The sequence below is a fragment of the Guillardia theta genome, assembly GCF_000315625.1.
Source record: "Guillardia theta CCMP2712 unplaced genomic scaffold GUITHscaffold_20, whole genome shotgun sequence".
Classification (NCBI taxonomy): Eukaryota; class Cryptophyceae; order Pyrenomonadales; family Geminigeraceae; genus Guillardia; species Guillardia theta.
In genome coordinates, this window is record NW_005434654.1 from 72,402 (window position 1) to 100,049 (window position 27,648).

Below are 27,648 nucleotides of genomic sequence, written 5' to 3' on the forward strand. Positions count from 1 at the left end.
GACCAGCCCATGATTGTGGAGAGCCTGGTAGCGACAAAGGGGGAAGAAAGGATTTCCCTCTTTAACAAGGTAGGTCCACCCCCTGCCCCCACCCCCCGGCCTCCGGGCCTTTTTCCTCCATTGGCCCGGCCTTCCCTTTTCCTTCTTCCTTTTTCTCTCCCTCCTCTCCTCCTCGCCCCCCCCCCCTTCCTCTCCTCTCAATTGCCCCCTCCTCACCCTCTCATTCTTCCCTCCTTCTCTTCCTTCCCTCCCTCCCTGCTCTCCTCTCTCTTCCTCCCTCTCTCTCTTCCCCTCTCCTAACTTCTCTCCCTCTCCCTCTCTTCCCGTCTCTCCCTCTCTCCTCTCGCTCTCCTCTTCTCCTAACTGTCAACCCGAAGGTCATCGACTCCAAGAGGTGCACCTTCCTTGACCTACAGAAGATCTAAAAGTTCGCCGACCTGTCGGGACTTGTGTGCGAGTAGATGATAGTGTAAACATGAGACATCCAACCCCAACACTTGTAGAGTTTGTCCAACACAACAACACCAAGACGTGCATCCGTTGCTGACTGTTGTTGATGATATGGTTGTTTCTTGCTGATTGTTCTCAAACGATACTTTGCATCTCCCATCTACTCTACACTCCTGGTGGTTGGGTCTTGCGAAAAGGAATTTTAGACTTCCCGATGATTGCTGTGAGAAAAGAACTACATGTCAAAGAGTGAAGTGGGTGAAGAAGAGAAGGAGGGAGAGGAGGAGGAGGAAGAGAAGGGGGAGAACGATGAGGAGGAGGAGGAGGAGGAAGAGAAGGGGGGGAACGAGGAGGAGGAGGAGGAGGAGGAGCAAGAGAAGGGGAAAACGAGGAGGAGGAGGAGGAGGAGAGCGGCAGCACCTGCTTCCATCCATGAGACCATCGATCCCTGCTCACGATAAAAAATCTACGAAATGGCAGTTATATGCGGCACAAGGAGGAGGGAGAGGGAGAAAGAAAAGGTGGGACGGTCGAAGGCGAGAGTGTGGAGAGGGGCAAGCGAGGACGACAAGGAGCAGGGAGAGGAGATAGCTAGACAGGAAGGAAACAAGATGGAGAGGGAAAAGGAGGGGAGATGGGGCGACATCACTTTAGGGTCCTTATTAATACGATCTTTCCAGTTGTCAGAGAAATTGGGCCTGTTTGTTCAACGTGAGGATACAGATGAGGAGGAGGATGTAGTGGAGGAGGACGAGGACGAGGAAGTGGAGGAGGCAGAGGAAAAGGAGTAGGAGTGAAAGGAGGAGCAGGAGGACAAGGAGGAGGGGATAAGAGATGTTGCAATCACTAACCGAAAGGGATGTGTGATGTCGAGAAACTCCGTCACTCCCTTCCTCCTGTTAAAAGCCTTCTTGTCGTACATGTTGGTCTCTGCAGAAGACATGTAGTTTCCTGCAGGCTTCGACGGATCGCCTGGCATCCCAAGTGTCATTCCCTGCCATCCTCTCCTCTTCTCCTCGTCATTCCTGTTCCCCCTCCTTCAGTCCCTTACAATACCCAATGCCTCTCTCCCCCATTCTTTCAGTCTCTCTCTTCCTACCTCTCTCACTCTCTCACTCTCCCGTCCTACCTCTCGCTCTTCCTATCTCCCCCTCTTGCCATCTCCCCCCGTCTCTCCACCTCCTTCCCCACCTTTCTTTATGATCAGGTCGACATCCTGGTGGGCTCTAACAAGCGTGTCCTTCTTCACTTGCAGTATCTCCATGCGATCATGGGTGAGAGGGTTGTACAACGACGACAGTCTGTTGTGATTCATCGGCACCCAGCGATCGGGCTCTTGCTCCGGCCGTGTCGTGGGGACTTTTGTTTCAGGAGGAGGGTGATATGCAGCAAGGGGGTCGTTCCGGACTCCGCTCATTGCTGTCTCGAAGATCTGCAGGCCTGTCAGACAAGACGGGAGCGCAGCAAGCTCGTCGTGCCTTGGCGTGCGTCTTGGTCCGGTCCGAGGGAGCTTCCTTAGGATCGTATCGCTGTTGCACACTGTGAGGAGGAGGAGGATGATGAGGGGAAGGACGAGCAGGAGCAGAAGGAGGAGGAGGAGGGAGCAGAAGCAGGACGAGAAGGAGAGCAGGAGCAGGAGCAGGAGCAGAAGGAGGAGGAGGGGAAGGAGCAGGAGGAGCGATCTCCATCCTCTCGTCTCACCTCATAGGTCATGGTTCGTCGGAAAGGAGCGTTGGGCCCCCCTAGAGTCGTTGTTTGCAGAGGCTGCATTTCTATATCAGCTCCTCCTCCTATTCTCCTCTTCTCTCCCCTTTTACCTTGTCCGACGAGACATGGTAGGAATGATTCGGAGGTCTGCATCCTATATGTCCAACTTCAGCTCGCTGAGGACCGCACCAACGTCCCACCTGTCATGTTGACAGGCTTGATCGCATCCTTTCCTATCCACGACTTCCACGATCCTTGTGAACACAAATCATCGACTGGCATGCAGAAACTACCGCACAAGCCATACCAGCCCAGTCAACTCCAGGTCCTGTCATGCCGAATCCCGGTCGCCCTCCTGCTCGAAAGGTTCAGATCGCGCTAGGACGCGCTGCGAGGAGCAGACCGTAAGTCTGTCGAGCGGTCCTCTTTGCTCCCATCGCTGACTAGGTTGAATACAGCAGCTTAGAAGTTCTGTGCGAACCAAGGTAAGCTACAGCAGCGAGTTGCTTTACATGTGCTGATGCAGAACAACAAAAAAAAGGAGATACAGAAGAAGGGAAAGTACAGAAGCAGGGAGGAAGAGAGCAGGTGCTTGCTGCTTGTTGGAACTTTTCAAGTTTTAGCTCGGTTAAGATTTTGCATTTCACCATGAAAAACAAAGGCGATCTCCCCTGTGCGTCTATCATCTAGCGGTGTAATGCTCTGACGAGACAACCTTGAGGCGAATGCTTGCATCGAGGCATCACAGGAATACGAGGGTTCGACTCACTGTTCTCTCGCATATGAGTGCGAACCTCGGAATCTTCCTGGTTCTTTTGCGTGCCTCTCATCTACCCTCTCTCTTGATACCAATCTGATTCCACTCACTCTCTACACTATCCTTCCTCTCCTCCTCTCCTCCTCTCCTCCTCTCCTCCTCTCCTCCTCTCCTCCTCTCCTCCTCTCCTCCTCTCCTCCTCTCCTCCTCTCCTCCTCTCCTCCTCTCCTCCTCTCCTCCTCTCCTCCTCTCCTCCTCTCCTCCTCTTCGCTGCTCTCCTTCACTATCGCATGCTGCTCAACCGCCACAGGTTTTACTCAACTTTGGGCCAGGCAGAGACCGTAGCGAGGGCCGGGCCCTGTCAGAACGGCGGCGGCGCCCGGCCCGGTGCCGGGATCCGAGCCGGCACCGTCACGGTCGGACGGCCGGCGTCTGGCGAGCGCGCTGGGGCGGCGGCGCCGGGGCCCGGCGGCTCAGACGTTCGTTACGGTCCCGCATCCGGACTGCCCGTCACAGAGTCACAGGCGGCTACTATCATGCTTTCCCAGCACTGGAAGCCTGACTCAGTCAGTCTGACCGGGTGCCCGGGCCCGGACCAGTGTCACAGAGTCGGCACGGATCGGACGGTGGCACCGCCGTGCCCGCCCCGCGGGGCACTGTGACCGCGGGGGCCGTCGGACGGTCCGATCATCAGTCACTGTGCAAATAAGTCACTTCACAGCCTGTCTGGCAAGTTACTTCACTCCGTGACTGAGCCGGCACCGTGACGGTACGGTAATATTACTAAGTTGCCGCCGCGGCAACTTAGTAATAGAGCAGCTTTGGTGCTACGTGCCGGCGTGTAGGGGAGACATGAGTCGGGCGTGTACGATGTTGAAAACATTTCAACCCTCTGAAATGAAATTTAAAATACATGTAAAGGCCTAGCAGAAATGATAACTAAACTGCACTGGTACTCTTTGGAGGTATCTCTTGCTGCCGTTGAAAACTTGTTTGAATTCACACGCCACCCCAAAAAAACTTTCTCGAAAAGAAGAGTGGAAATTAACGAAAGGGCTAAAAGTGAACGGCATGACTGTGGCAATCCGTGACGGTACCGCCGGAGGACAATCAGGAGAACGGTAGAGGAGGCTTGACCCTGACACTGTCGCACAGGCCAGACGGCGAAAAAAGAGAAAAGACAGCGAGAACTAACCGGGCCTCCGAGTTCCTGCCGACTGCCGCTGTGAGTCCCCAAACTTAACGGCAGTCGGACATCACAGTGGCTGTACGATCACGGTAACTTCCGAACTTCACGAATGCCACGGTGGACGAGCTTCCGTCCAGCCGCTGAGGGCGGCACTGCTTTTTCAGTCGGAGCAGCCTCTCGGAATTCGAGTCCGATCGCAGGATGGCAGACTCAGGCTCCCGTGACTACTCACTGTTGGTACTGAACTCCTCAACACAGTGACACTCAGTCCTAGCAATCACAACTGAGCGATCATGGGATGAACAACTGGCGAGATTCCATCGAAGGTTACAAGCGCACACGAGCATACAGGAAGGTAGCCTCCGCTGACAGAGCTCGTCTCCGGGATGTGATCAATCACAGATGACGTTGACACCTTCGGCTGAATGCACTTGGAGCCTGAAAGGATGGAAGGGCGGTCGGAAGAAAGACCCGACGTTGCTCTGTTTTTTCGTTTTCCAGTCATGTCCGAAACAAGTCCAACTGCACAGATACAGTATGTTGTTCTGATGTTTATTACTTGACAGATCCATACATTAGACACTAAGGGTCTGTTGACAGAAGAGACAATGTCTTGCGGTATTTCATCCTCTGCCAGTTTTGTGACCAAGTAGACAAAATCAAAATTCCTGCGTGATCTTTTTAATCGGTTGAAGTGAAAACTATCTGCGAATAAGTTTCATTTGCATGTCTCATAACAAGCGTACAGTGTTCACTCTTGTAGATCTGCATGAAGTGTGTGCTAATGGAGTGAGGTTCGATACCATGCTTGCAACATGCAGATATATGTAAACGAAGCATGCTCCTAACGATGAGCCCCTCAAGAAATCTCCACCTCCTTTCACAAACCTCACAAAAGGATCCCGAGAAAGGCATCGCTTTTGGAAAGCAACGAAAACCAAGTTGACAGCTTGCTAGGTGGACGACGGGCAGCTAATAACTCTCAGATGGCACTTGGCAGCAGATCAATCTGATACTTATGGATTTGGTCCATCGCTTCAAGGGCAACGAGTTGGTTCAAGATCTCACGAGATCCATCATGCCATAACCATTCTTCAGATTGCCACCGCTTTCCTCCCGACCCTGCCCCAACCTTGCCAACTCGTAGATCGATCGATTTCAGCTCTGCGAATGGTCGCCAAGGGCAACTATGTTGTTGAAAACCATTCACCTAAGTGGAAACTATCATTTTCGCCTACTTCTGTACCATTCGTATCTCCCCCTCCCCCCGCCCCCCCCTCACATCAGTGATGGACATCTCTCCTATTAGACCACAACTCCCTCCTCCTTCTTCTATTTCCTCCTCCCCTCATTTCCTCCGGCGCTCCGACGTCCATCAATTCCTCTGCTCCAGCATGTCGCTCCGCTCCCGGAGTCTCTCGACTGGCATTTCCGAGGGAACTCGTTTCTTTTTTTTTCAGGAGGTGCGTGACCCATGTGCCTGAGATCGCAACCCCGCGTGACTGAAAGGAGAAGAGGCCACCTAAAACTGTTTTATTTGTACCAGTCTTTACAAAGTCCAGGAAATACCTACTGCGTTAAAACCCCGTGACCTTGAGATTCATAGGGCGGAAGGTTTTTCTTTCTTTCTTTTTTTTTGTCGAGGGCAGATTGTTTCTGAGGTTTCAAAAGGTGGAAGATGGGGTGGGGAGTGAAAGGGGTGGGGGTACATATGATTAGGGTTTTGAGGTAATGAAGAGGGTACAAGCATTATTAATAAAAGTTCCAGGGGGGGTGAAGTTGATCAGCAAGGGGGTGCTGGGGGGAGGGGACCATAAATAAACATGTTACAGGTATCGTGTGATCGCTGACAAAGATATGAACGAGGTCGACTCGTGACCGAATGAAATCGAGACCTTCAGCACTTTTTCAGTGCGTGTAAGTTCCAAAGGATGCGAATTGCATATATCCCAAGATAACAACATTTTTATGTATGGCCCTTTAAATACTTTTTGAGAGCATGCTCGTGACCGCTTTTACTATTTGGTAAAGCGTACACTGCGGATTGAAGAGCCCAGGGTAGGGTGGATGGAAGGGGTAGGGGAGAAAATGCTGGCCCTGTTTATAGGGAACAGCACTAGAAGGGAGGGGTGGTCTGGTACTGGCGAAAAGGGCAGATGCCTGCCTTTTAGTCCAATGAAAGGGTGGTTAGAGAGATGTTGAGGGAGGGGTGGGATACGCAGTGACTGCCTGGAATAATTGTGGTGGGTAGTAATGAAACTGCTAGTTTGACGGTGGCACGGTCAGTAAAGGGAGACCTTCTCGGAGAACAGGCTGAAACTGCTAGTATTGGATTTATAAAAGATTTTTGGGGAGACGGGTCGCAGCGAGGGGTCGCTTCATGTGAAAGTCACGAGGGATTTTTAAAATTTGGGTTTTTACCATTTAAAAGCACAGAAATAAAGATTTTAAAGGATGATTGAGATTTTAAAGGGTGCCGTATCTGTTTAAAACATTTGTTCAATTATATGAAAAGCTCCTTTTTCGACTTCCACCTCGATCCGGCCGCGGACCTCAAGTGGAAGGCGCACGATGGTATAGATAATGAAGAAGACAATTGCGGCGACTGGAAGGGTGCGAGAATACAAAGAATGCTTCGTTGGAATGCAGCGATGCGGCAATGCTTAGTTGATGCGCATTGAACAGCAAGTTTCAAACAACTCGCCTTGACTTTGTGTCTCCAAGAGCAAGGAGTCCTCGAAAGATTTCGAGATGTCGGGACACCAGGATTCTAAAACCCCGCATCTCCCTCAAGAAATAGTCAAGAATATCAGCAGTGGGCTGTCGGCAAACGCGCTTCTAGCCCTTCAAAGGAGTCAAGAGGCGATATCCACCCTGTCTGGTATGGAAAAGGCAGCAACAACTGCTCCGATGGCCACCGTACCACCCCAAGTCCCTTCGTTGACGGATATGGGGATCTCGGGTTTGCTGCAAGCAACACGGTTTCCAAATCTTGCACCACAGAACTTCTTCCTCAACCCGACTGCCCCTCCTCTCCATCCTGTGCAGATCGTTCCCTACCTTGCAAGCCCTCAGGTGAGCGCGCTGCAGTCCAACCAGCTCTCGGAGCTCCGGCAGCAACAGGAAGATCAAGGGAGGAGACAGATGCTTAACCTCAACTTCGCGCCGAGCAGCCCGAATGTAATTGAGCAGAGGCTCAGGGACTTCTTTCAACTGCAGATCTCTACTGGAAAGATCAGGGCAGACAATGGAATAATTCTGCTCCAAGAAAGCTTTCCGGACGGGACAAGGACCTTCTGGAGAGCAATCAAAGAGACAGTTTTTCAGCCGGTCTATGGCGAGAATGTCGGCTATGGTCAGATTCTGCAGTCGTTGAGACAGAGTCTTAACATCACGTATGAAGGTGAAGGCACAGTGCCGTTCAGTGAGAAAGTCACCGTCCTCAGACCGATCCCGATGGTCAAGCAGGAGGAAAGGAGCGTCGAAAACCAACATCGTGTTCAATCTATGTCCCATAGTTCATCCCCTGCCCCTACGCGAAGGAAGAGGGGGAGGCCTTCTTTGGAATCTCAGAACAAACCCCCTGGATCCTGTTCTCGGCTTCCTCCCAGTCTTGTCTGTCCTCCATGTAAAGTTTTGCACTGGAGATGTGGTGTTCGATGTGTGTTTTCTGAAGAGAATGGTGAGATGTATGTACCAAGAGACGAGCGCCATGCCCTGGCCAAGTATCTGAAGCGGAAGAAAGATGGAGGACAAGTCATTGGGAAAAGGGCGATAGCGACTTGGATCGCGAGCATGAGGAGCTCGGCAGCTCGCATGGAGGACTCTGAGGGCAGTCAGGGTAAGGAGAGTGATACGCTTCTGTCTAGCATTGATGTTGTCGCCCCGAACTCCCTCAAGAAGCAGGCGCTGTACAAGGAAAAGTTTGGGAACATGTTTCGAATCGGTTGTGTCTGTGGGAATGCGGCGATGAGAAGCATGCTGGAAGAAGTCTCGTCAGGCCTCAAGGAGTCAGAAGCCGTCAGCACTGAGTGCGAGTCAGGGCCCACTGACGGCCATGTTGCTGCAAGTACCAGCTGGACAGTTCCTTGGCCAGCCGACAAGAAGGTGGATCTACCCGAGGAGAAGTCGACAAGGAAAGAGCTCGAATTTCAGGGAGGGAGAACGGGTCTACCAGTCTTGAAGTCAGTCCAAGACCTGATAGAGTCTGTCGTCAAGACGATGGGGTTTGCTGGGAAGGAAGCTAGCTGTGCGACAGTTGAGTTCCTCTCCTTGCAGCGAAGCTCGGGCGACCAAATCATGCTTCACAAGGCAGCCCAGGTGGCTGAGATGACCACGGCCTCGCTGGTCATGCAGGATGCCTGGGTGATCGTCGCACCGGCTGAAGCTGCTGCTGAGGAGGAGGAAGGCCGATGGGTCTTGACGAAGCCTGAGCTTGCTATCCGCTTTCGAGTCCGATCGGGGGAAGTATGGGGGATTTCTTCAGGCATGCAGGAGCAGATGCAGGCAACGAGCTCTTCGACTACCTATTCTCGAGGACATCTTTTCTTTGCTGTAATGCCGCCTTCAGAGGGAAGAGGGCTAGACTCCGACGATACAGCAAGGTTTGACAAGGATGACGATGACGAAGAAAGCGAAGAGCAGGCAGAGTGGAGCGATCAACAGAAGTCGTCGAACAACCCGACATCTTGGACAGAGGATCTGCAACGTGCGTGTTACTCTTGCCTTCGGCTTCGTCTGTATGACATGTGAAAGGGAATTGTTGTAGTTTAGGATACATCTTGCCCGGTGACTTGTGTAGGCTCAATCGTTCAGCGTTTCTTCAACCAATCTGACGGTCATCTCCTCACCATCTCACAAAGTTCTCTCAACTCCCAGGCTTAGTCGGAACCAGAAGAAATTCAGTCGTGGTCCGAATCTTCTTATCTCACTGTGTCACTGTGCTTTCACTCTGATGAATTCTTAAATATTCGGCAATAAACTCAGCCTGCCACTGACCGGCTTCACGGCCCCCGACTGACTCGGAGGACGAGTCTCGGAGCCTTTCCGAAGGCTAAGCCTGAGCCCCGCAGGCTCAGCTTTCAAGTTTTACTCAAAGTTAAGCTTAGCTAACGGTTGCCGCACCGTGCACTGTGACGGTGCCGCAGTGCGGTCCGCCCTTACTGTGCCCTGGCACGGTGACCGTGCAGCGGCGGCTGACGTCCGATCGGAGTCCGATCGGACGGTCGCGGCCCTCAGGCCCGGTTTGGCAAGTTGATCGGACGGCCCGGGGGCACCGGGGGGGGCCGCCGGCCGCCGGCCGGCTGCGGGCGGTCCGATCCGATCATCGGATGTTCGGAGCCGCGTGAGCGGCGGCGCGGCGCCAACCGGGTGATCGGCACGGCCCGGCCCACTGCGGCCCGGGCCGCGGCCGGGTCACCGTCACCGGGACTGGCGGCCGGGTCGGGCCGCGTGCCGCTGTGCCGTCAACTGAGTTCCGGCGCCCGACCTAAAGCCGCCCGTGCCCTAGAAAGGACGGGTGAAATCGTTGACATCAGAGCTAGGGTGGGGTGGGCTGGCTTGGGTGGTACAGGAGATTGAGGGGGTGGTGATGAGTCTGATTCGTTCGAGAGAGAGGGGGTACTCACAATTGAGAAGGCAATTGTCTCGGGTACTGAGGGAGGTTGGGGTAGGGATGAGGGGTAGGGAACTACTTGGCGAGGATGGAGATTCCGCGTGAATGGTTGGAACGAATGGAAGGGTGGAAAGAGCGGAGTAATGCAGGGAGAAAAGATGCAGAAAGAACAGCGAACAGCGAACAGCGAACAGCGAACAGAGAACAGAGAACAGAGAACAGAGAACAGAGAACAGAGAACAGACAGAAGGCAACAGGGTACAGGGAACAGGGAACAGGGCACAGGGTGCAGGGTGCAGGGTGCAGGGAACAGGGAACAGAGAACAGGGTGCAGGGTGCAGGGAATCGAGAATAAAATTGGGAATGGAGAATGGAGAATGGAGAATGGAGAATGGAGAATGGAGAATGGAGAATGGAGAATGGAGAATGGAGAATGGAGAATGGAAGATATTTAACCCAGCAGATGAGGAAGTGAAGAGAGATGTTTAGATCCCAAGGCGGCGGGAGATCGCAACAAAGAGCAGTTGAAGCCGCAGGCAGGGTTAGAGATTGGCAGGAAAGGGTGAAAAGCAGCAATGGGGATACACATATAGGGCGATAAAAGAGGGATCCACGAGACTTTTGGAGAAGGGGGCGAGAATAGATAATTCAGGAACACCACATCCAAGATAAGGCTAGGGGAAGTAGCACCCAGCACGTTCTCATGGAGACATTACTGTCACTTGGACCACATGGGCACTTGATCCTGATCAAACGCAGGGTTGCTCATACGAACTTGCAGGATCGAATCTACTTCTTCACCTTTCATCGAGAGTGAAGGATGTCTGAGGTGAGGATCAAACTGGCATGCTGCGTTCAATGTACACTCTAACATAGCGGTCACCAACAGAGTAGCGGAAAGAATGACATGTGGAGCAACTATGGTATGGGTCTCACCCCCCAACAAGCTGCCGCGCTGCATGCACAAGCTGAAGCAGGTCTCCTTGGTTGAGTTTTAGGCGTCCATAATGAGATGCTTTGTGAAAACAGAAAGGCTGTATCAAGAACAACAAGCGAAAGCAGGTTCAATGATATTCTTGACTGGAATGTTTTTCTGAGTTTCTCGACAGCCCATGATCCTACTGTACAAGATGCTACGTGGGCGGCAGCAGCCTGGGCAGCTACTGCACCCTTGCACCAGGCAAGATGCACCCATGCGATGGCTGTAGCTCAGTTTTGACTATGGAGAAGGTTATTGAGAAGTTAGCTCCACACCTTAAGGGATACATCCCCGTATCCTCCGAGCCTTCCATTTACGATGCTCCTGCAATGCAAGGCGCTCAAATGGTATTCCTGCGTTCCCTCTTCGAAATCAGAGATTTCGATTGCTGTTTCTTTTTGTTTTATCTTTCTGCTGAAATCATCATGAGGGCAACGCCTTTGCGTGAGTCTTGTGCAAAGATGGATGAGTTAATTTTGCTTTGATCAATGCTATGTGACCTGCAGGCCTACAAACCTGGAGACCCAGTTTCGGTCCCGGGGCATCCGGATGGAACTTATAGCTTTGGTATGCCATTTGCCGGTGTGCTCTCACTCCATTTTTGATTTCGTGTTACATAGGGGGTTGGTACGGCCAACATCAATACTACATCGAGAACTCGACTGGCCTTACTGTGTGGGCATCTCAGTTCAACCAGGTATTCTCCCCGTTCAGCAACACGCAGATCTCTGTGCTGATCGTGACGTGTAGGGGGTTGCAAGGTCCACGCCCAGGGCTCCGGCAGCGAACCCCAAGATGATTGGAGCAGCCATCGCAGCAGCTGCCACCCAGGTTTGTTAGTTCCCATACCCCTACGTGTTGATGTCTTGTGCCATGACGTGTTCAAAATGTGCGCGGTTCTCGGATGCTCTCCGGGGATTCCGCTACAGGTTATTGTTGTCTTGTTTTCAAAACATGGTCCAATGCTGCAGAAGGACGTTTGTAAGAGAGTGTCGATGAAGGGTACTGAGTTGAGGTTTCCTGACATCTTCCCCTAACAGAGAATTATGAAGTCTGGGCCTGCTCCCACTCCAACTTGGACTCAGCCGGAGTATCAAGAGCCACCGAGCTATCAGACCATAAGCGCTGTTCCACCAGCTGCTGTTCCACCCGCTGCTGGTCTCTGTGGATGTGACACGATCGAAGCGTTTGCTCACTGCTAGATTCTAGTTTATACTCCCGTACCTTCTGCTCCGGCCGATTTCTCCAACTTTAAAGTTGGAGATCCCGTTTCTATTCCTGGTTATCCCGATGGCACCTTCACTTTCGGTGTGTGTTTCGTCCTCTTTGTTGTCATCTGTGACATGGCGAAAGGTGGATTTAGTGGAGAATACGCGTATTACATCAATACCACAAGTCAACAGTCAGTATGGGCGTCGCAGCTTCCTCCACCGCTCAAGGTTGCCATGCTGCCACTTTTACCCTGACAACGGGCTGTGAGATTCTTTTCTTTCGTCTCTAGGATGAGGAAACAGAGGAGCCGCCGATTCAAGAAACTCCAGCGAAAAGGCAGAAAATCGAATCAGTGAGTTGAGTCCTGAAAGCGCCTGAGAATGAATATCTAACTCCTGTTCGTTTCCAGACTGCTACGGATTCGAACGAAGACGGCCAGTCGAATATCCGTGTTTCTACAGTGCTTATCTGGGATTTGGACGAAACGTTGATCATTTTCAACTCGCTTCTCACTGGTTCTTTCATGCACAACAAAGAGGGCCTGTCAGCCGAAACCAGCAAAGCATTGTCAGGCCTTGCTGGCAAGCTTGAATCCCTGGTCTATCAAGTTGCTGAAGATAAACTGTTCTTCAAGTCGCTGGAAGGGAGAAATCGTTGGAACTTTGAAGCAGCTCTTTCTCACGATGATGGCCGAGACCTGACTAATTATGACTTCGACAACGATGGGCTACAAGGATTGCCTGGTGACAGCTCGAGCCAAAGGAAAGAGACTGCTGGCGACATGGTGAAGGCCTCGCTGAGGTACAGGCTTGTGCTTCAGAAGTATAAGCAAGCAAAGACTGGGGTGGATGGCTTGAAGAACGTGCTGGGAGACTCCGAGCTCTCGGGGGCAGAGGCTGCGATTGACGCCGTGAATTCGCTGACCGACAACTGGATGGCGACGGCAGAGGAACTGCTAGCCAAGATCTGGCAGTACGACACGTTGATCGAGCAGCTGTGCAAACGTGTTCCTCCGAATGCCGTGCCCGAGACAGAACCTGGAATGAAGTTCGTCAGGAAGAGCGGGGAAACCAACGCGTCCGAGGCTGAAACCATGAAGACGAACATCAATGTGACTGTTCGGTTGCAAACTCATCTGGAAACTGAGATGCGATCTTTCAGGTCTTGGTTACGAATGGAGAGCTGGTCCCGACCGTCGTGAAGCTCATGTTGTTTGGGTTGCACAGGTTTGAATTACTATGAGCCTCTTCGGTGTGATTGCCTTCCAGGCATTTTCATCCTTCCTGCATCTACTCCTCGCGAGAGGTCGGCAAACAGACGTGCTTCGCAGAGGTATGTGCTCATGGATGTCACTCAATGCCTCACTTGTTGTCCCCAGATTCTCAGGAGATTTTCGAACGCTCGTGAAATTGTGGCAATTGGAGATTCACAGGTCCATTGAGTGGTGGGATCTGATCGAAAACTGATGTGGGTGCAGGAGGAGGAGATTGCGGCAAAGAGCCTGGATTTCAGTTTTCTCAAGGTGTCAGACCCCAGCGACTTTAGAACAGTACAGGCTTTCTTGCAGTGATGAGTAAATGCGTCATATTTCATGTAGAACAAATGGACCATCAGTTCGTTCATGTTGCGTTGAATGTTTGACACAATGCCTCTTCACATCCATCAAATAAGACTGTTCTTATCTCGTATGTACAGAGAAATCTGTCCAAGTGTGTCATATTTTCAGTGGGCTCTGATCAGAGCATCGTCGTGTTGTGTGTTGTACCCAATGACCGTCACTGACCGACACCGAAGCACATCAGAAATAATGTTTTATTGATTTCGTGAGCTTAATTGTACAATTTCCATGCGTCTGATTTAGCACTCGGACTCGCTCTTGGAGACGGCAACAACCTGGACGGGAGAACCACCCCAGCGGGTGCCGACGGGGACCTTGAGCTGTTCGCACATCCAGGAGGTGAGCTCCATTCCGTCACGGCTCTGCTCAGCAGGGACGGGTTGCTGTGATAGAACAAGACGTCAACAAGAGCGTCAAGATGCAGAAAGCATGAGAAAACTTACGCTGAGGCGACCAATGGGCTGGTCAAGGGGGAGGTGCTGCCAGGGGTACACGGGCTGGGTAGCCTGGGTGGTTCCAACGGGAAGACCCTGGCCGTAGTAGGAGCCGGTGGCAGACGGGTTCATCATGCTGATAGTTCCGAACTGCTGGGCGCCGGGGAGGCCGGTGGTGGAGGGCATGGACTGAACGGCAGGAGAGGGCATGGCGACTTCCCGTCGTCTTCCGCGTGGGGCGTTATATATCCCGTCCACCCCCTGACCCTACCCCCTGGATCTAAAGACGTTGACTACCCTCTTTTTACCTCAGAATCACCCCCTCTTCTTACCTACCGAGTTCCTCAGGGTGGTAGCAGCACCCCTCAAAACTACACGAGCAGCCTGTACCCTCCGCCGTGGGGTTCTTCCAGGATCCTTCACCCCTCTATCCCCACAGATTTGGGAGGAAATTTCGGGGTGGGGTACTCATCTTGCATCAGTGATCCCTTGCAGCGTCAACCGAGGGTCACCACCCCACCTCCTTATTACCCATTTAAAGGTGTAAGGAGGGTACCGGATACTCACGAGAAGTACCCACCCCTCCAAATCACCGGACAGTTACATAACTCACCTATCGACCCACCCACCCCCCTCAGCCTCACCAATGGAGGTCGGTCATCATCGGCGGCGATCGGATCAGGTTCGATCACCCACCCCCACCCCTCCCACCTCCCAAGGCTGCCGATCGTTCGATAGAAGCTGTTCACCGCCGTGGGTGGGTACCTACTCGAGTCAGTGACTACCGGTACCCGACAGAGCACTGTGCCCTGCCGCGTACCCCCTCCCTAGAGCCTCCGCAGCTGCCCCAACGTATTTTTTCTAGATCCGTACCAGCACCCCCCCTCGTCCGAATTGATTCGGATCAAACCTGAGGTTCCGGCGATGATTGCCGTAGGTAGGACGGGGTCCTGTTACCCTCGGACTAGATTCAAATCGATTTGAACTTCCCAGTCGTGGTGAAATGACCGTTACGACTCGAGTTGGCCAGACCCCCGAGGAGTCTGGAGGGGTACTACTTTGGCAAAGCCTTGTGGCTAGTGCACCGTCACCCCTGAGTGTCAGCCTGAGGCCACTGAGGGCCCGGCCCCGGCGCGCGGCCCGGGGCCCGCCGCCCGCCGGGCCCGGGTCAGTGGGCCACCGGGGGCCGACGGCCGCCCCCGGCCGCCCGGCCGGTGGCAGTGGCCCGGCCGCGACTCGACCCGGCTGAGGCTCCGCCTGACGGAATACAAGTTTGTTAGACTTCAGGCTTGTACTAGTCCAAAGTCACGCAGATATCACATCGACGGCCTTAGTTGTAACAAGTGACGTTTTGCTCAAGACCGAATTGAATCACGCGGCACACAAAACCAGAATTGAGGAGCATATGAGAGATAGACTGAATGCTAGGATGTGGCTTGGTTTACAGGAGAGTTCAGTTTTTCAAGTTAACTCGGGGCTATCTGACTGGCACGGCTGGCATACGATTCATCGGCGAGGCTCAGCCGCTGCCATCGAGACTCGGGCCATCAATCATGATCAGAGGCTACCGGGTGACTCCGTCCGACGGTCTCTGGCCCGCCCGGCCCTGCGCGGCCCGAAGTGACTTCAACGTGACTCGAACCGTTGAACTGGCAGGCTGTGAGATCGGACGGACCGCCGGGCCCGGCCCCCTGCCGGCGGGCGCCGTACCAATCACTGCAGTACTGTACTCCGACAAACTTGTTTGTGGCAGCCTGTACTAAGCTTTACTCAAAGTTAAGTTAAAAACGTACTAGTCTGCCCGGTTCCCGGCGTTCACACTGTCCCCCACCGTCACAGGCAGATGGGGAATGGCCCACCCTAGTCTATGGCTGGAGGGGTAGATATATGGTCTTTGAGGGGTAGGGGTGGGCGACTTCTCTCCCCCGATAGGGCTTCTCTCCCCCGACAGTACATCTCCTCGTTCCCTCCACTCCCTCCTCCCCCACTCCCTCCCTTCATAAAGCAACCAGCGCTCTCCTGCTCCGACCTACCTCTGCGTATCCTTGTCCACAAGCTCGTTGTTGAACCCTTTCTATACCTATCCCTGTGCCCCACCTCACCAGCTTCTGCTCGCATACAAGGCTCTTGCTCTATCCTTACCATGTCGACTGAGCAAGCTGCGATAGCCAGCAGCTTCAACAAATATCTTGAAATCCTCGAAGAGAACTTCCCCAGGTAACCTCCATGCTCTCTTTTCAGCCTACATGCTTGCGAACGATTTCCGATGTCTCTGACACACTTTCTCCGTCTGCAGAGCTGTGCCAGAGAATGTCTTCATTGATCATGCCAACAAGGTGCTCAACAAACATGGCTTCACCTCCAAGACCTCCATCAACCTCGTCAGTCACTGCCGAGATGAGCTCTGTAGACCCTTCACTGAGGCCATCGATTCCAGCTGGGAGAAGCCGAGCTTCAACATCGCCTCTCTGGCAGGCATGGTGTACTGCGGACGGACTGGCTTCAAGTCTGCCATGGCACACGCCCCGATCATAGACGGGAAGGAACGCTACGTCATCTGGGTAGCGTCCCATGTAGCTTTGGGGGAGGGGGAGCCTGGCATGGTCTACCGTCCTGGGCGGGAACACGCATCTGCAGCATGCGGAGCGCTGCTTGCCGCCCTGAGAGAGATTCAGTCAGGAAAGCTCAACGTACAGCTCGATCCTACCGACCTTGAGATGTCTCTGCTGAAGCAGGAGCTCGTGGGCTACTTGCGGTATGGGCAGGTGCCGACGCTGGTGGAGCTGACGTATGCGGCACATGAGTGCATCCTGGCCGATGTGCAACGAACGGCCCAGCAGTCGGTGGACCGAGAGGCATGCGAGTACATCATCATCTCGGGGATACAGGTACATGGCGCTCATGAGAGCAACTTCTTCTGGCCAGGAACCTTCGTCAAGTACACGCCATCGGGGACGGAGGACCTTTACGAGGAGTACGCGGCGTCGGTTACGGACTGGACCATCAGCGACTGGGTGGATATGGAGTCTCTTGCTCTGCTGCAGAAGAAGGAGAGGGAGGCGAGGCTTGCTGTGAAGAGAGGCAATCTGAAGAGGTTGAGGAAAATGTCGCTTTCCCTCTCCAAGATCCGCGACAACATGCGACGGTCGTTGCTGCATGTCGCCGCCATGCACGGGAAGACGGAGATTGCCGAGTATCTCATCAAGTCGGTTGAGGACGGAGCGAGTCTGATCAGCCTGCAAGACAACCAGCACCTGACTCCGATGGACTATGCCGTGCAGTACGAGCATGACGAGATCGCAGAGCTGTTGATAGAGCAAGGAGGAGGGCTGGAGGGGGAGTGGCTAGAGGAGGAGCTTGTCAAGGCTGTCTCCAAGTGTGACCTCACTCACCTCAGCAGGCTCATGTGGTACGCTAAGGATATCCCGACGGCGATCAAGTCGAAGAACAAGGACGGCGAGTCGCTCGTGCACATCTGTGCAAACTCACGCGACACCAAGAGAGCGGACATGCTACAGCTGCTCCTGTCCTTCGGAGCAGACGCAAACATCGTCGACTTCTACGGCAACAACGCCGTGCTGGCCATCCAGGAGAGGCAGGACACGGAGCTCCTGGATGTTCTTGATAGCCCTCAAGTAACTCTGGACTTGTCCTTGGCGAGTGCGGAGCTGCAGGTAGGAGCTCTTGCGCAGTCGACGATGCCGGAGACTCGTGCTAAGCTGCTCGGCATTTCTGTGCCCTCCTCTCCTGAATTAATGCCTTCATGCAACCGGCCAGGCTGTGGGCCCGCGGAAAGCATCGTCGAGTAGTGGGAATTTCACTTGATAGAACAACCTGGACTGACAGTCATGGTGCTTGTCTCTGCTCTCCTCAGCCACGATGGAACACAGCTCGCATATCTGAAACTTCCTTCAAGGCTGTGAAGACTCTAACGCTAGTAGACTAGTAGATCGAACCTGTAACTAAGAATAAACTCAGTGACTTCATTTGAGTAGCCATAACAATCCGCCGGGACACCCCCGATCTGAGCTCACTGTCAATGCTCGCATAGCAGAGCCTGACCCATGTCGGTCGGACTATTAGAACTTGAGACCCCGACCGTGGTAGTGCTCAGCATGAGAGCGAAGATCGCACGAGAATCGACCCACGGATTCCTCCATGCGAACAAGTTCCGTGGGAGGCGGGATTTTTGATGTGCATGTATAGAAGAATTAGGATATCATGGAATTTGTTTCAAGGTGTACCATGTTGCTCCTCTAATGACAGCTCATCTCTCAGCGCTTCTCTGATGTTTGCGGTACATGGCATGTTACTTTGACAAGGTTGACTATGATCGGGTGACAACTGAGAGCAATATTTGTAGATTCACTTGACTCCCTTTCGTGACTTTTATTGCAAAATCCCAAACCGTTTACCGAAGACGACGTGCCTCACGCTCGGACTCAAGCAATACAAGGATGTCTCCTTCACGCACTGGCCCCTGCGATGCTGTGAGGGAGGGTCAAGGGCAAGAGAGCGGCACGGACCTTAACGTTGCGAATAATTGAACGATTTACATCGTCCAAGAACTCAACGCGGACCTGGGTTACTGTACCTCGCGAACCAGTGCGCCCCAACACGTTCTTAACCCTAGCCAGTTTCGGACGGGAATCAAGTTTATCCTGTCAACATCATCAGCGCCAAGATATGAGGCAGCACTGGCCGACGCTACGAGAGCCATCGAACATTCAATGACATCATGCCAATCGTCATGCACAAACTTTCAACTGCAGCACTTATGTTTGAGATATCAATTTGATAGAGCCAACAACAGTCTTGCGATCAATCAAATGGCTATGAGGTTCCTCGCAAGATCAATGACGTTGTTCGTGTTCAAACGTGAATTGAAACATAAAGATGACGCTGACATCATATTGCAGAATGTAACACGTATCACAACCAGAGTGCCTCTCAAATTCAGCACAACATCTCGATCAACACTCAGCCCATGGGGCGATTTCACAAAGCACGAAGGAATGTCAGAGGCAGTAAACGCACAACCAAGGGGTTTCTTCTAACGAAAGGCTTTCAAACACATAAAGCTTGAAAACGATGCCTATCGATTCGCATTCCTTCAACATCACACGAGAGACATCTCAGAATTATCTTATTGCCCACCAAGCCACACATAGCTGATCATCATCTCTATATCACTTCTTCATTCGATGGTACATAACATGAACTAGAGCATTGTTCAAGAGTTTTCATAATGATCAGAAACGATAAGGAATGCATTCATGCAAACACTGTGCGAAGCTCAAGGCAACCGTCAATAGTAGCTGCCATGCACACTACTGCATCACACTTGAAGAAGGACAGAGAAAGAACGAACAAGACCGTAATGAAAGCATGGTACAAACAATCATTGATCAGAATCACATCATGATGCATAGAAACTTCGGCCTCTCCTCCGCCTCCCCCATGCCCTCTTATGCTGCTGCTCACCATTTCCACGAGCGCTCTCCGGGGGGGCGCGTGCGGCTTCTCTTTTTTTACCAGTCCGTTACGTCGCCGTTGTCGTGTTAGTAAAATTCGTTACAACAACCGTTGGAAATCGTTGAAGATCCGTTAATTCTATGCCTTGCCTCCTGTTCCAGTCTGGAGACTACTACGAGGAGGGGTAGAATAGACGGAAAATATGGGGGTACTTGCACGGGATCTGAGGAGGGTGGTTGAAGTGAAAATGCGGTAGCCATGGCGGGAGTCTGCTGAGAGCGATTTGCGGGTATGTAAGAGCATCGTTGGATGTTTGAGAGGTTGACATGAACTCATATCCATGCAAGTAGCGTCTAAGAATGTTAATGACTTTCTCATTGCACGAGAAAGCAGAGATGTTTCATGGAGAGTCTTGTGTTAAGATGCATCTTCGTGGGTGTGCTGTGGCATGTAGTGGATGTTATGAAACCAGAGATGTGATATTTATGTCGACATGATAATGATGGAACACGATGCCTTGCTATCTTTGTTTTGGTTCATGCGATCCGTAGGATTTGATCGAATTTGACATCAGGAACATGATCATCTCAAGCCGCCCGTGTTTCATGCTGAGCTGAAGGATCGGAAGATGGATCCAACGATCGATGACTTTGTCGATGAAAGCTTTGAGGTCGACAGGTTCGTGGTCCAGTATCTGGGAGCTCAAGATGACAACGACGACAACCTGGTCGGTTCCTTGATAGGCGACGCCTCGCTGCTGGATGCCGAGGACTTGCTCATCAAGGTCGGCAAATGCTGCCAGCATGTGGATAGTCTGAGACAAGATGCTCGGCTGCGGCTGCAAGAAGCGTCCAAGAATGCTGACTCGCTGTATTGGACTCACACGAACAGGGTAAGGTCGTTGAAGGTCGAGTCGCAACTGGTTCTGGAGAGGGTGCAGAATCTTGAGTCGGAGATCTCCACGGTTGGCAGCAAGGCAGTGAATGTTGGGAGGAGACTGGACCAGGTGAACAGACAAAGACGAAGAGCCCAAGAAGCATCCAAGGCGATCAAGATATACGACAAACTCTGCGGGGAGGAGGAGGACGATGAAGTGCTGCAGATGCTGGTTCCCAGGCAGGGAAAGCAGGACCTGATGCACTCTGCTTTGATGATACGCAAGGTGGAAGCAGCTGTGAAGAGCAGCACGAGTGAAGGGCACGAGAGGGCTAAAGTAAAGCTTGAGGAGGCGAAGAAAAGATTCGAGCACTTCACGTTGCAGTGCTTTGATGACGCGAACGAGGTCTTCGAAGGGTCCAGAAATCCTTCAGCCCTGCACGAGATGAAACACAGTGCAGAAGCTCTGACATGGTTCAATGGTGGACAGACAATCGTGCAACATTACATAGCGACGCGAAAGTTCTTCATCGACCCAACCTACATCCTCCAAGACAGGGCAGAGATAGACCAGTTGGATTCTTTGAAGTCAGCTTCATCGATCTTGGATCGAATCGTGGATGAGTTGGTCGACTTTGCTGACCATGAGGTCACAGTGATCCCGCAGATCTTCCCCAACACTGAGAGGGTGATGATTGCTCTGGTACAACGAATGTGCCTTGAACGGTTACAACCGGCCATAGAGGGATTGCTGGACAACACGATGGAGCAGTTTGGGCTGCATGATTGGCTAGAGTTGTTAGAGAACGTCGTCTGCTCATGCCAGCGTCTTCATCACAGCCTAGGAACAGACAAGCACGAGACTGGGGAAGTCATGAGCCAGCAAGCCTTGGACGAGGTCAGAAACCTCATAGAAGACTCACTACTTCAGTATCGCGATGCTTTCCTTGCGCGGCAGCTGGAGGCGCTCCAGGTTGACCTGCAGCGTTACTTTCCTCAGTGGACGGACGAGCATGTCGGGATATTCCTCAACGACGAATCTTCCATGCAGCAAGGAAAGAGGGAAACTCCCCCTTCCACACAAGAGCCAGAAGCCATGGCGCTGTCGGACGTGGCGCTCAGGTCGGACATGCCCGATGGCATCGAACAGAAACGATCCATGCTCGTGCATACTGCCATGATCGACGATGCGCTATCAAGAGTGGGTCAAGCTGTCAAGCGATGTCTGAGGGTTCTGGAGGACGAGCGCAGACCGCAGGCTCTCCAGGCGCTGATAACCGCTCTGGTGGACAAGATGAATGAGTTTCTCTTCTCGGCTGTGCGGTACGCGTCATCCATGATCAAGCAGGAGCTGGCGGCCAACAAGGAGCCGTCGGTTGCGATCGTGTGCTACTTTGTCGTCTACTCCTCGAAGAAGCTCCAAGACTTCTCGGCAGCTGAGGTAGTCCCCTACTCCTCGTCCGACGTCCGAGCCCATGCAGCCATCACAGACGTACTCTCCAAGGCGATGACGTGGACTGAGAGCGCGACGTCTCATCTCGCGACTACATACGCCAAGAGCCTTCTCAGCTTCTTCGAGTCAACGTTGCAGAAACAACCGAAGACCGACTTCCTGCACGTCAAGAGCTCGGGGGAAGAGCTTGGGCATCTCCCTACCGATACATGCGTGACGTGCGTCAAAACCCTACGGGTAGCGAGAGACGCGTGGCTGTACAACGGGCCAACCCCTCTGCACGGCAAGAAGACGTCCTTCGACAAATACAAGAAGTTTGTCAGCTCAGCTGAGAGGTCCCTCGATGTCAACACGCTGAAACTCTTCTCCTCCATCGCAGATCGCCTCCATCAAACCTTCTCGCGCCACATCTGCCGCTTCACCTATTCGCAGGAGGGAGGTCTCCGCCTCCTCCAAGACCTCAAGCAGTATCAGCAGATCGTGGGAGATCTCTTCGCTCACGGGCACGCAAAGGAGATCGAGGAGCTCCGTGAGGCTGCCAACGTGCTCGTACTGTCCTTGCACAACGTGGAGCTGATGGTGAAGGAGAACGCATGGAGGGAGGAAGACAGAGATCGTATCATTGACATGATCATCATGAGATCTGACTGGTCTTCTCTTCGTCCGAAGGTGATCCAGAAGCTACGAGCCTTTCGGCCGGATCTCAAATGAGACATGTACATTGATAGCATTGCACTCCTCGCATCGTAAAACAGTACAAGTTCAACCCCCGGATACATCACACATATTAGAATTGTAGTCTAGACTCGAGCAAAGGGAGAAGACGGTACTGTGAAGTCATAACCGTCATCATAACTGTCATCAACGTCGCTGAGCTCTTGCAGATTGCCCTGTCAGAGCCTGTCACAACGAGACAAACCAACATCCTCGTCACAAACCGCATCGGCTGCTTGCTCTCGGACACCTCCTCTCCAACTTTTCCCCTCTTCTCTCCTGTAGCTTGCAGGTCAATGCTGCTATCACACTGAGATGAAAACACACCTGGCTCTCTTCACCTCCGTCCCACTCTCAGCCCATCCCCTTGGAGCTTCACCCTTTCCATATTCTGCCCGCGCGTTGTCATCGGACGGGAAGTCACGCGGTCTGAATTTCTCCAGCTCGGGATTTGCGCGTAGCAAGGACTTCATGAAGGACTGCCAGGAGTATGAGCAACTTCAACCTTGTCTTCGTGCTCACCGTCAGAGATTGAATCTTGCGATCTCGCTTGCTCGCCAACGCATGTCCCTGCCGCTCGAGGTACTCGCGCATCTGCTCTTCTCTTGCCTTCCTCTCCAGCTCAGCTTGCTTTCTTTGCGCCTTCTCCGCAAGTCTCGCTTTTGCCAGGGCCTGCCACCAAACTCAGCATCCTCAAGTCCTGAAATCTCCCTCAGACCTGTCGGAACGCCTTCTGGCGAGCAGCATCCTGCTTGAATGCATCGGCAAGGCGAGTCGTTTGCTTCTTATCCTCCGACAGAGCGATCTCCTCCAGCTTTGTGTGTTTCTGCTTCCCCAATTAGTTCGCTCAACACGAGAAGAGCAACCGCACCTGGAGAAGGGTTCTCACTTCCTGGTCAGCCCTAGAAAGCTCCTTTGCTGTCTTTTGAGCAGCTTCCTCAGACGAGAATCTCGCCTCTTCCGCAGATTTCTTGGCGCTTGAAGTAGTTTTCACTAGCTCTAATGAGGTCTTATACTTTTCTCCCACTGTCATTTTAGTCTTTTTCGCCTCGTTGAATTCCCCTGTGGCCTTGGCAGCCAAAGCTTCCATTGCTTTTGCGATCTTTTCCGCCTTGTCTGCTACAGCTTTCTTTTCTGAGACAATCTGAGAGTCTATTTCAAACTTCTCCTTGAGATGTCTCTTTAAATTGGCTGCTTCTGCTGCCTTCTGGGCGGCTTTGGCATACTCCTTGTATGTTTCTTCTTCAACTTTCTTAGCTTTCTCATTCTTTTCTGCTATCTCATTTCGCTTGGCCTGAACCTGTTCATCAAACAGCTTAGAGACTTTAGAAAGGGGTTGTAAAGAACAAACCTGACGGAGTTTGTAATCGACCAACTCTTGAGTCTCCCTTGCCCCAACAATGTTCGCCATGTTATCAGAGTCATCCACAAGTCTCGCCGTCAAGTCTGCATTAATAGAACCAACACAACAATACATGATCGCAATTATGATAAGAGCTCCGTGCATGGCCTTTAAGGCCATGGTTGAAGCAATTCAGGTGTACAGCTCAAGTGGCTTCCGATACCGAACAAGACCTCGCAGAGGCTCTTCTGCTGAAGTGAAGATAGGCTTGGGAAGTTTACAATCGAATTAAGCTCCTCTTCTCTCGTTATTCTCTTTCCTTGCTCGCTTCTGCTCCCTGTCCCTCCTTTCACCGTTGCGCCGACGTATGCATTGGCGCTGGAAATAGAGCGGTTGACTAATTCAATTAATCAGTTGGGGGATGAGGGGCAACGATGGAGATGAGGGGGATGAAGACTTGCACGAGCGGGGATGAGGGTATTGTGAACTCCCGCTCACGTCGTCCGCTGACCATGGTACTCCTGCTCCTGCTCCTGCTCCTGCTCCTGCTCCTGCTCCTGCTCCTGCTCCTGCTCCTGCTCCTGCTCCTGCTCCTGCTCCTGCTCCTGCTCCTGCTCCTGCTCCTGCTCCTCCTGCTCCTGCTCCTGCTCCTGCTTCTCCTCTCTTCCTCCTTATCATCGTCTTCCTCATTCATATTTTTCAAATCTTCCTTTTTGCTCTGCTCTCCTCTTCTTCTCCTGTCCTCGCTCGCCATTGATCTTCAATTTCTCTTGTGCTGGCGAATAATTTATTCCTCCTCTCTAGATCTCATCGCATTGTTCCTGAAGCGCATCCTCTTACTCTCTTCCTTCACCGCCAAACTTAGCGCAACGTGTGTGGTCAAGAACTTTTCGACAGCTGCGCTCCAAGCCCTGGTCTGATCTGAACAGGAGGTTTTGAAACATAGCAGGTGGCCTCACCATGTCAGTCCAAGAGCAGATTGTTGGCATAGGAGTTGTCCTCGAGCCGTCTGCTACTGGTAATCTTCAGGTCACCAAGCTTGTTCCTGGGGGGCCTGCCCAGATGCAGGGAGGAATGGCAGTCGGGGATGTGCTCATTGCAGTCGACGGGTCGGACGTGCGAGGAATGTCGCTGGACAAGGTTGCCCCGTTGATCAGAGGGAGCGTGGGGACTCAAGTCTCGCTCACCATCCTCAGGCCCGGGAGCTCTGAGAGCGTCTCCGTCACTCTCACCCGGCAGCCCACAGCCAAGCTGGTGGGCTTGTCTTCTGGGCGTGAGAGGATGCCGAAGGATGACGGGGCAGCGCATGGGGGATCGTTTGAAGAGACGATCCCTAAGCAGACCCTCGACAAGCTGAGGCAACTTCGCCTGACCATGGAGCAGGAGAGGATTGCTGTGGCCAAGGAGCGAGAGCAGTCGGCAAGGATGCAAGCGACGCTCGAAGACCAAGTGGAGAAGTTGGAGAGTCGATGCAAGCAGCTGCTGCAAGCCCTTGAAGACCTGAGTGAGGGAAAGACAACTCACATTGACTGCGGTCATCGATACCTCGTTCCATGGTGCTCCAAGTGTAATGCTTGAGCCCTCGATAGGCCTTCCTCGACAACTACAGTTCGCTCTGACTTACCAAGGTTGTAAGATTTTGATGTTATCAGTCACAGACATGTCTCTCAAACAAGTTCATAGATTGTTATGTATCTTGTATGATCCTCTCAGGCCAATATGATTACAAAGTAGGATCTGAACACTTTTGATGTAATCCAAAATATGTGATGTAATCGACAAGACACAGTCCGTTTCTCATTCCTTCTTCTCGCCTCTTCACTCGCAGCACTCATGCATTCATACTGCAAATCTCAAAACAAAGAACTGGGCTCAGCGGCAAGGACAACTCTTGATAAAGCCGCTTCGCATTCAAGCGAAATTGGAAATCAAGTAGGGAAAAACTTTATGCCGGCAGCGAGATACAAGAATGAAACAAACGACATGCGGCAAGAGATACAAGTACAGAGATCAAAGTTTGCTAGCGCTGTCATGACTCAATGTAGGTGATGCTATCAGCATCGGTGATGTAGGATACCGAAGCCATGATGTGCTCGTAGGCAGCCTCTTTCGTCCTGAACGTTACCGTCAGCAATGACTTGAGAATGCACAGAAGCTTTTCACTCACTCAAACTCAGCAGCCCCACTGTCTTTCGGATATCCTTTCTTCGCATCTGTTCCCAGCTGCTCATACGCGACTTTCCTTCCTTTGTAGACGGTTGCTGTAGTGGGGACGGCGACGTAGATGGGGTCGAAGCAATCCTCGTAAGTCTTGCCCTTGTGCTTCCCCTCCACGTGGTTCATCAGATCCTGCTCATTCTGAGTGCACATGAACGCCTGCTTGCAGATCTTGCATTTGATCGACATGGCCTTAGCATTGTTCCCGAGCTGCGAGCTGGACAAACAGTAAGCAACATGGCATGGAGGCACTCCCAGACAGGTCAAGGAGATGGGGAAGAAGAGGGAAGGTGCAGCAGGAGCATGCAAGCTCAAACTTACGCTCCTCCTTGCGCTGCTCGTAGCTTCGCTTGGTTACGCTCACGCGAGATCGCCGTCTTCTGCGCATTGCCGCCACCCATTGTTCGCTGTTCTTCGCACGAGGGGAACGGACAGGGCCACCCGTCAACTTAGCCCATTTTGTGTGGTAAGAGGGTAGGTGGGGGTATATGTATGGCCCCCCCAGAGTACCAGCAATAAAATTGAGTAAACGTATGTTGTCTAGTCGTTCTACATGGATACACTGACGTCATCTGTTCCTCTAAACCATCGTAGTGACTTGAACTTGGCCGTCTGCGCCTCCAAGCTCAAGCTTCTCCCACCTCCTCCGCTCGCCCTCACTCCTGCCCCTGCCCCTGCCCCTGCCCTCTCCTCTGCGGTTTCAGTCTGTCCCTCCCCGTCTACGTCTTAACTCGAACAGCCTCTCACCCTCGACTAATCACACTCGTCGAAGCTCGTGAGTCGATCAAGCTCGTCCCTTCGCGTTCTAGAGCTCAGTTGGAGTTCACGCTGGTTGTAGCCCCGGAGCAGCCAAGTAAGTCGAGTCTTCTGACTGCCATCGGCTGCATGCGGACGAGGACAAGGGAGAGCTGATGGAAGTGTCACAGGATGCTTTCCTAATCATACTAGACAACAACCAGCGTTAGCTTGCTCGAGTATTCTCACTGCCCTGGAGGAGGGAAGATGTTGAGCACGTCAGTCTGAACCGGGAACGGTCTTGAGGGAGGAGGAGAGATTCCGACGGCAGAGCTGGTAGGTTGAGCGAAGGCTGAGTTGACTAGGTACTGCTGGACTGAGAGAGAAGGGAGTCTGAGCGACGGAGACGGTTGCATCAGATTTGATGTCCCCAGGAGAGGCTGAACGTGAGATCCTTCCGGTAGACCAGCGAGCTGTTGCTGGATGTTGACTACCTGCTGATGGTGCTGCTGCTGCTGCTGCTGCTGCTGATGGTGCTGCTGCTGCTGCTGCTGCTGCTGAAGTTGTAACAACATCTGCTGTCGTTGAAGCTGCTGCTGCTGCTGCTGCTGCTGCTGCTGCTGCTGGAGTTGCTGCTGCTGGAGTTGCTGCTGATGCTGCTGCTGCTGCTGCTGAAGTTGCTGCTGCTGAAGTTGCTGCTGCTGCTGCTGCTGCTGCTGCTGCTGGAGTTGCTGCTGCTGATGGTGCTGCTGCTGCTGCTGATGGTGCTGCTGCTGCTGCTGATGGTGCTGCTGCTGCTGCTGCTGCTGCTGCTGCTGCTGTTCAAGGTGCGCTGGTAACTGCTGAATTGACTGTTGCTGCTGAGGTGGCTGTTGC

General features: G+C 52.7%; 12 protein-coding genes across 12 annotated transcripts in view; 7 read left to right on the forward strand and 5 right to left on the reverse strand.

Moving 5' to 3' along the window:
• GUITHDRAFT_93522 (hypothetical protein) overlaps window positions 1–486 on the forward strand; it is a 3,883-nt gene extending 3,397 nt beyond the window's left edge. The window contains exons 15-16 of the mRNA XM_005835607.1: window positions 7–69; window positions 378–486. Of these exons, the coding sequence (XP_005835664.1) occupies window positions 7–69; window positions 378–425 (111 nt within the window). The 3' untranslated portion in view covers window positions 426–486. The remainder of the gene's footprint in view (window positions 1–6; window positions 70–377) is intronic.
• A 77-nt stretch (window positions 487–563) lies between these two features.
• GUITHDRAFT_151655 (hypothetical protein) lies at window positions 564–2,630 on the reverse strand. The gene is made up of 11 exons (XM_005835608.1): window positions 2,561–2,630; window positions 2,465–2,512; window positions 2,358–2,411; window positions 2,268–2,311; window positions 2,152–2,214; window positions 1,929–1,979; window positions 1,642–1,882; window positions 1,302–1,422; window positions 1,100–1,148; window positions 871–916; window positions 564–671 (listed from the first exon to the last, which is right to left on the reverse strand). The coding sequence occupies exons 1-11, from the start codon at window positions 2,592–2,594 to the stop codon at window positions 616–618; spliced, it is 807 nt and encodes a 268-aa protein (XP_005835665.1). The 5' UTR covers window positions 2,595–2,630; the 3' UTR covers window positions 564–615.
• A 4,059-nt stretch (window positions 2,631–6,689) lies between these two features.
• On the forward strand, window positions 6,690–7,449 carry GUITHDRAFT_151656 (hypothetical protein; the record flags this gene model as incomplete). Its single annotated transcript, XM_005835609.1, has 1 exon — window positions 6,690–7,449. A coding segment is annotated over exon 1 (505 nt), but the record flags the coding sequence as incomplete, so codon positions are not given.
• A 929-nt stretch (window positions 7,450–8,378) lies between these two features.
• Window positions 8,379–9,099, forward strand: GUITHDRAFT_151657 (hypothetical protein). The gene has a single exon (XM_005835610.1). The coding sequence runs from the start codon at window positions 8,403–8,405 to the stop codon at window positions 8,853–8,855; it is 453 nt and encodes a 150-aa protein (XP_005835667.1). The 5' UTR covers window positions 8,379–8,402; the 3' UTR covers window positions 8,856–9,099.
• A 1,839-nt stretch (window positions 9,100–10,938) lies between these two features.
• On the forward strand, window positions 10,939–13,478 carry GUITHDRAFT_136384 (hypothetical protein; the record flags this gene model as incomplete). Its single annotated transcript, XM_005835611.1, has 11 exons — window positions 10,939–11,043; window positions 11,203–11,278; window positions 11,317–11,393; window positions 11,447–11,527; window positions 11,899–12,135; window positions 12,198–12,260; window positions 12,318–13,019; window positions 13,070–13,134; window positions 13,177–13,240; window positions 13,287–13,340; window positions 13,386–13,478. The coding sequence occupies 11 exons, from the start codon at window positions 10,939–10,941 to the stop codon at window positions 13,476–13,478; spliced, it is 1,617 nt and encodes a 538-aa protein (XP_005835668.1).
• Window positions 13,479–13,765: 287 nt separating this feature from the next.
• GUITHDRAFT_105321 (hypothetical protein) lies at window positions 13,766–14,170 on the reverse strand (the record flags this gene model as incomplete). Its single annotated transcript, XM_005835612.1, has 2 exons — window positions 13,766–13,909; window positions 13,970–14,170. 2 exons carry the CDS (start codon window positions 14,168–14,170, stop codon window positions 13,766–13,768), a joined length of 345 nt encoding a protein of 114 aa, XP_005835669.1.
• Window positions 14,171–16,275: 2,105 nt separating this feature from the next.
• GUITHDRAFT_53607 (hypothetical protein) lies at window positions 16,276–16,893 on the forward strand (the record flags this gene model as incomplete). The annotated part of the gene is made up of 1 exon (XM_005835613.1): window positions 16,276–16,893. A coding segment is annotated over one exon (618 nt), but the record flags the coding sequence as incomplete, so codon positions are not given.
• Window positions 16,894–18,334: 1,441 nt separating this feature from the next.
• Window positions 18,335–19,477, reverse strand: RPS28e (small subunit ribosomal protein S28e, cytoplasmic). The gene is made up of 3 exons (XM_005835614.1): window positions 19,445–19,477; window positions 18,487–18,621; window positions 18,335–18,440 (listed from the first exon to the last, which is right to left on the reverse strand). The coding sequence occupies exons 1-3, from the start codon at window positions 19,445–19,447 to the stop codon at window positions 18,372–18,374; spliced, it is 207 nt and encodes a 68-aa protein (XP_005835671.1). The 5' UTR covers window positions 19,448–19,477; the 3' UTR covers window positions 18,335–18,371.
• A 586-nt stretch (window positions 19,478–20,063) lies between these two features.
• Window positions 20,064–22,475, forward strand: SEC10 (the record flags this gene model as incomplete). The annotated part of the gene is made up of 1 exon (XM_005835615.1): window positions 20,064–22,475. One exon carries the CDS (start codon window positions 20,064–20,066, stop codon window positions 22,473–22,475), a length of 2,412 nt encoding a protein of 803 aa, XP_005835672.1.
• A 615-nt stretch (window positions 22,476–23,090) lies between these two features.
• GUITHDRAFT_162281 (hypothetical protein) lies at window positions 23,091–24,200 on the reverse strand (the record flags this gene model as incomplete). The annotated part of the gene is made up of 4 exons (XM_005835616.1): window positions 23,830–24,200; window positions 23,350–23,778; window positions 23,197–23,304; window positions 23,091–23,150 (listed from the first exon to the last, which is right to left on the reverse strand). Coding segments are annotated over exons 1-4 (768 nt in total), but the record flags the coding sequence as incomplete, so codon positions are not given.
• Window positions 24,201–24,780: 580 nt separating this feature from the next.
• Window positions 24,781–25,398, forward strand: GUITHDRAFT_136389 (hypothetical protein; the record flags this gene model as incomplete). Its single annotated transcript, XM_005835617.1, has 1 exon — window positions 24,781–25,398. The coding sequence occupies one exon, from the start codon at window positions 24,781–24,783 to the stop codon at window positions 25,396–25,398; it is 618 nt and encodes a 205-aa protein (XP_005835674.1).
• Window positions 25,399–25,749: 351 nt separating this feature from the next.
• GUITHDRAFT_151660 (hypothetical protein) lies at window positions 25,750–26,446 on the reverse strand. Its single transcript, XM_005835618.1, has 3 exons — window positions 26,359–26,446; window positions 25,988–26,254; window positions 25,750–25,934 (listed from the first exon to the last, which is right to left on the reverse strand). Exons 1-3 carry the CDS (start codon window positions 26,436–26,438, stop codon window positions 25,850–25,852), a joined length of 432 nt encoding a protein of 143 aa, XP_005835675.1. The 5' UTR covers window positions 26,439–26,446; the 3' UTR covers window positions 25,750–25,849.
• Window positions 26,447–27,648: the final 1,202 nt, after the last annotated feature.

What these genes read in the sequence shown, in the direction of transcription:
- RPS28e (XM_005835614.1), bottom strand. An exon ending in CAATTATTCGCAACGTTAAG is followed by an intron (nt 18,441 to 18,486) that starts GTCCGTGCCGCT and finishes ACAGCATCGCAG; the next exon opens with GGGCCAGTGCGTGAAGGAGA.
- GUITHDRAFT_151655 (XM_005835608.1), bottom strand. Translation starts at nt 2,594, where the DNA reads ATGGGAGCAAAGAGGACCGCTCGACAGACTTACG. An exon ending in ACCATGTCTCGTCGGACAAG is followed by an intron (nt 2,215 to 2,267) that starts GTAAAAGGGGAG and finishes ATAGAAATGCAG; the next exon opens with CCTCTGCAAACAACGACTCT. An exon ending in GGACCAAGACGCACGCCAAG is followed by an intron (nt 1,883 to 1,928) that starts GCACGACGAGCT and finishes ACAGGCCTGCAG; the next exon opens with ATCTTCGAGACAGCAATGAG.
- GUITHDRAFT_151660 (XM_005835618.1), bottom strand. Translation starts at nt 26,438, where the DNA reads ATGGGTGGCGGCAATGCGCAGAAGACGGCGATCTCGCGTGAGCGTAAC. An exon ending in CGAGCAGCGCAAGGAGGAGC is followed by an intron (nt 26,255 to 26,358) that starts GTAAGTTTGAGC and finishes CTGTTTGTCCAG; the next exon opens with CTCGCAGCTCGGGAACAATG. An exon ending in AGTGGGGCTGCTGAGTTTGA is followed by an intron (nt 25,935 to 25,987) that starts GTGAGTGAAAAG and finishes GGTAACGTTCAG; the next exon opens with GACGAAAGAGGCTGCCTACG.
- GUITHDRAFT_151657 (XM_005835610.1), top strand. Translation starts at nt 8,403, where the DNA reads ATGCTTCACAAGGCAGCCCAGGTGGCTGAGATGACCACGGCCTCGCTG.